General features: G+C 43.9%; 1 protein-coding gene across 1 annotated transcript in view; it reads right to left on the reverse strand.

Moving 5' to 3' along the window:
- LOC149349579 (tyrosine-protein phosphatase non-receptor type 23-like) overlaps positions 1–5,658 on the reverse strand; it is a 47,632-nt gene extending 41,974 nt beyond the window's left edge. The window contains exon 1 of the mRNA XM_089578594.1: positions 5,499–5,658. Within this exon, the coding sequence (XP_089434720.1) occupies positions 5,499–5,585 (87 nt within the window). The 5' untranslated portion in view covers positions 5,586–5,658. The remainder of the gene's footprint in view (positions 1–5,498) is intronic.
- Positions 5,659–6,000: the final 342 nt, after the last annotated feature.

Genomic DNA, 6,000 nt, shown 5'->3' on the forward strand with positions numbered 1-6,000 from the left:
TTGCACTATGCACTGTCTTATCAATGTCTTCGTGAATGTAAAATAACAAGACAAATAAAACTAAAAAAATGACAGACGATTTCACGTGGTTAGGCCGAATACAAATGAGGTGCGCTTGCACTTCAGTTTTCATTTCGGTTTCGAGTAGAGGCTCGGTTTTTCCAGGTCAAGCAGGCTTCAGACAAAGATTGGTGAAATCAATGAGTAGGGGCCTTGGTGTTAGCCCTAAGGCGCCCTAGCGCCGGAGAAGGACAGGACACTCTACCTTAAGGGTATGACGCAACGGCATTAACGGATTAATGCCCAAATATGCGCAATTGGTCATTTTCTACTTTACATTCACAGATCAATGGGAGTCCTCATAACACCACTAGCGTAGTGGTGTAGCAGTTAAAGGTACCCAAAATGACTTTGATGGCCATATTCTAGTGCAGCAGATCTGTAGAGGCTGTCTTTTGTGAGTATATTCGAGCCAAATTTAAAAGCTCTTCATGGATTTTTTCCAGGACTCGAAGGGGGGGGGGGGGGGGGGGGGGTAGAAATCGGGTGATATTTTTTTAGTACAAGTTCAGGTACAAATCAGGTTACCCAATGAAAATTTCCACAATTTGGGTTTTTTTGGGTCCTTTTTTTGCAATAAAAGTCAATTTACAACAAGCATTCATTCTTGTGCACTACATAAAATGCCCTATTTTTTACTCAATATTTCATAAACATGGAAATGACAGGTTGCGCAGAAAAAATTGTTCACCAAATTATATTTTTTCTCATCTATTATAATTATTTCGTTGTGTAAACTATCAATCTCTGGCAGTAGTTCGTGTGCATGCGGGGCACGCTGTCTTGTACACTGCCAAAACAGTCATTAAACATCACAGAGGTTATTTTGATCAGGCTAGAGGCCAGGAGCAGGGTGTCGTTAGCATGGATAGTGCTTAATACATGATGCCAAATAAATGCCTGGTCAATACCCATGCTTTAGCCTCTCACTTCTATAAGTTAATTTTCGAACATATCCTCGAATTAGGCCACGACATGAATAAAAAGTGCTAAAAGAGTTAAGTTTAAGACTTCCAGTTGAATGACCACTCCTCTGAAATAATTGTAAAGGATGTCCGCTAATTTTCAAGTGGTGTCTTCAGTTTTGTTCAGGAAAACATATGTTCTCTATGTCGTTTCATATATCCATATATATTAATGAGCAACTCATTCCCTTGGCCTTTTGTGTTCTCCACAAGGGCATTTTCGGGCAGAAATCAGGTTTAACCTGATTTCTAATAAATGTGTTCGGTGTGCAAGAATCGGGCAAAACCTGGTTTTGCCCGAAAACTAAGGGCTGTAAGTATGCACCATTTCATTGTGCCTTTAAGTGATGCGCCACTGCCCTGCGATGGCAGGTGCTGCCACTGGTGGGGCTTGCGAAACCCAAGTTGCCCTTCCCAAGCAACCCGCATCGCCAGAGTGTGGCGAAATCAGTGAGCGCGGGTCTTAGTGCTAGTGCCCTAAAAGAAGCAACAGAAGAACACGCAGGTGATCATATGATGTGATGCGACAAATCTCCGTTAGCAGTATTGGTTGCACATTTCGTTTTTACATCCACCGCCTTCTCATTGTGTCCTTGATTCTGATTTCACCGCTGCTTTTTCATTCCACCATTGCATGGGCTTCAGATTGGTGGAGGCCTTCTGAAGGATGAAGTGGGTGGTGGCATGGAGGCTCATAGGTGGGAGGTGCTGGAAGATATCTATAGCAGATGCACAGCTACCATAGTCCTCCACAAAGTCAGCAGTAAAATTCCAACAAGTAAGGGTGTCAGACATGGAGACACCATATTGTCAATGCTATTTACTGCCTATTCATAGGAGGTAGGTATTCAGAGGCCTGGATAGCGAACAGTTGAGGATAAGAGTTAATGGAGGATATCTAAGTAATCTGCAATTCGCTGATGACACTGCCCTGCTAAGTCACTCAGGAGACGAACTGCAAACACGATCAATGAGTTAGATAGGCACAGCAGTACTGTGGGTCTAAAATTATTATGCAGAAAACCAAAATAATACTGAACAGTCTGGGAAGGTTTCATGGTTTATGGGGGTTTAACGTCCCAAAGCAACTTGGGCTATGAGGGACGCCGTAGTGAAGGGCTCCAGAAATTTTGACCACCTGGGGTTCTTTAACGTGCACTGACATCGCACAGTACACGAGCCTCCAGAATTTCGCCTCCATCGAAATTCAATCACTGCGGCCAGGATCGAACCCGCGTCTTTCGGGTCAGCAGCCAAGTACCATAACCAATGAGCCATCACGGCAGCTAGTCTGGGAAGGGAACAGCAGTTTACAATTGGTAGCGAGGTGCTGGAGTGTCCTTAGGGCAGGTAGTGACCGCAGATCCAAATCATGAGATCGAAATAACTAGAGGAATAAGACTGGGGTGGAGTGCATATGGCACGTTCTCTCAGATCATGAATGGCAGTTCACCAATATCCCTCAAGAGAAAAGTATATAACAGCTATATCTCACCAGTACTCACCTACGGGGCAGAAATATGGGCTTACAAAAAGGATTCAACTTAAGTTAAGGAAGCAAGCTATAGAAAGAAAAATGATAGGTGTAATGTTAAGAGACAGGAAGAGGGCAGAGTGGGTCAGGGATCAAATGCAGGTTAATGACATCATAGTCAAAATCAACAGGAAGAAATGGGCTTGGGCAGGGCATGTAATGCGAAGGCCAGATAACCGATGGTCCTTAAGAGCGACGGACTGGATTCCAAGGGAAGGGAAGCGTAGCAGGGGGTGGCAGAAACTTAGGTCGGTGGATGAAATTAAGAAGTTTGCAAGGATAGGGTGGCTGCAGCTGGCACAGGACAGGGTTAATTGCAGAGATATGGGAGAGGCCTTTGTCCTGAAGCAGGCATAGTCAGGCTGGTGATGATGACGCACGGAGGTACGCCCACCAGAGGGTGCTCTGGAGGAGACACCTTCTGAGCCCAGAAGGTGCCCCAGAAGGTGTCCCGGAAGGTGCCCTGACCCATTTTGGTCCCCACGCTACTCACACTCGGCCCAAAGAAATGTGAAGCTGCATGAGGCGATGTTTCCTCATGATACGGCTTACGATGGCGACTGCCGTCCCCTACACTGGCACAACTCGGCGCTGCGCATTTTCAGCTTTGCTTGGCTGTCATGGTATGAACATTCAGTCATCTCGTGTTATCAGGGAAGTGTAATTTCACTAAATTCCGTTTTTAAAACTTTACATGGCATAAAGTATGATAAAAGCAATGACAAAAATCCCTGTTTAATTGTATCGGATTTTATGGCCACACCCTTTGTATAGAGTGGGAAACACCCAGACCCCCCCCACCACCACCACCACCCCTACCCAAACACACACCACGGCTTTCTTGTAGAAAGAGGACTAAACTGCTAACACAGTAAAAACAAGCACTGTGATAACCAAAAATGCCTGGACAGCTGGATTACTTGCTTGATTTGATGCACAAGTCACGTGGTTCTACACAAACAGAAGATATTTAACACAACATAACAAATGTTCCCTCGAAATTTTCATTCCCAGAAAAGGACGTGTTCTCTTGTGAACATCAGTATGCCTCGGCAGTGCTGAGACCAGTGCCCATGTTCTGGCAGCGTCCACTTTGGTCCACGCCGACTGGTTGCAGAACCAAATACAAACGTTATGGCTATGTAGTGGCAGGTGACCCTTCTTTCCTGTTACATCATCTAAACTATCTTCATCTAAACTTGCTATTACATATATAATTGTAGTGCAAAAGTCAATATAATAAAGTTTGTGGGATAAATACTTACAGTTCATACCAAAGCATTCGAAAGCAGAAACAAAAAGCTGTGTTAGATCTAAGGCAGTGGGAGCTTTTACACAACTAACGCGATTCAAAACATCTGCGGCGGCAGTGTTTGCAATTTTTTGGAGTAACAGAACATGCCAAGTTCAAGCCACGCCCATTTGGACATGTCCACTAAGTGGACACTTCCAGAATACAGGCCCTGGGAACATACAGTGGATATTTAAAAGGCGCAGAAACTGTAGGACTAGCAGTAAATTCTGGGCAAGGCCCCCATGTCGCTTTTTGCAGCCTTCAAAACCTTCTATTCTATAAGCAGAAATACCCATTCAAAGTGTAGAATGCCTCGCAAAATTAATGTGACTCCCAAGGTTTGAATAACAATTCCGGTAGTTTTCAATTCCCTGCTTAGCATCTAAAGACATATAAGAACCACCAAAAATATATACTACAGCGCCAGTGTTATTCTTATTGCTCTTTAAAGAAAAGATTACGCTTTCATCATGGTACAGAACAATTTTAAAAATGGGGGAAAACTAACGTGTGCCATGCATGCCCATGGTATTTGAAAAATAACCGGAAATGAAACAGGCCCAAGAAGAAATGCAAATTGTAACATTGAAGGCATACACTTGCTTTGTCATTCTTCCGAAATACAAATGCTAAAACTAAGCTAAAAATTTAGGTGCAAAGTCAGAATGCAGTGAGTAGAGTACCATTCATGGAATTAAATTATTACTCCATTGTAACAAACACAGTTGTTATATGCTTAAATGCCCATAGTATATATGGTTGAAGGTACAGATCTTTGTGACTAAGTTTGAAACATAAGGGCGGGTCACACTATGCTAAGAAGAGTGACAATTCCTCCTGATAGCATGACAATAAGCACACTTAGAACAAAAGTTCTGAAGATTTCTGTAGATAAAAAGACACTGGATAGGATTATTTATCTTCTCATGGGACATAGCAGTACAGAAACTCGATGTTCCAGCGCAGGGCAGTGCTGAGAGGGTACAGTGACAAGGCGAAGGTTACAAAAATGATCAGGAATCATTTTTGCACTGGGAGGCACATCAGCTTAACCATGGCACCAGCCAGCAAGCCTCTCAGGTAGTCAGCCAGTTTAACCATCTAATTAGAGTTCAAATCGAACATATATTATCAACGTGCAAGAATGCTCAAGTATCATCTTGCGAGAACGAAACAGGAAAACTTGTAGTAGCGGGCAGTGAAGCATTGTTTATCACTGAGCGCTCATACAAAGCGATCAGGGCAAGATAGACAAGCTTGGCTTCAGCTGTCAAAATTGCAAAGCCAATTTTTGCAACGAGAGGCTGCCATCCAGCGCTCAGAAAGCTGGCCGCCAAAAAACAGGCCCATGGGAAGAAATGCTCGAGTTGCTTCTGTGTAGTTCTTCCCGGGTTCAGACCTGCTGACTCTACCTTCTCAGGCAGCCGAACATTTCAAACATTCTTATCTACAAAGGCATAAGTGTAGTCATATATAACAAACACGCACGAGACGCTCAGGGTGAGTCCCGTGATGTTGAGATCATGACAAGTCGCAAGAAAGCGCAATCGGGTGCACTGTTTACCAGAGTTGTCCGGGGAGTAAACAGAGCACTAGCCACAAGTGTCGCCAGTCCAAATGCAACTAAAGAAAGCGCCAAGCTTACCTTCTTCAAGGCTGGACCAAATTCTGCATTTGATGGGCTATTTTTCAATTCACAAGAAAGCATCGGCAAACGCGGTGCTGACTCCATGACTGCTTTGACGTGCTGGCCGCCTCACACAGCGGCGGTAGGGGGCTAGCCTAGCGGCGGCAATGGCCACTGAATAGAATAATGCATTTAGTTTGCAAATGGACAAATAAGACTCTTTTCCAAATCAACTCTGGGAGACTTCTTTGCGCCACCTGTAAAAAAAAAGAGTGAAATTAAGCCAGAATAAAAAAGCAAACACGCAAGCAAAGAAGAAAAAGACTGATCTAGTAATTTTTAATAGATTACTCGTTAAAGTTATAGCTTTGGTCACCGTAGAAATTTGGCGCGAGATTCAGAAGATACACAAATTTTAAACCAGGAGAAACGCCAGAGAAGGAGCCGGAGTTCCTGGGTCACGGCGGCCGCGTTTCGATGGAGGCAAAACTACTGACTAGGTTCTTGTGGCAAAGATTTT

The sequence above is a fragment of the Amblyomma mixtum genome, chromosome 3 (genome assembly GCF_055824585.1).
Source record: "Amblyomma mixtum isolate Tamu chromosome 3, ASM5582458v1, whole genome shotgun sequence".
Taxonomy (NCBI): Eukaryota; Metazoa; Arthropoda; class Arachnida; order Ixodida; family Ixodidae; genus Amblyomma; species Amblyomma mixtum.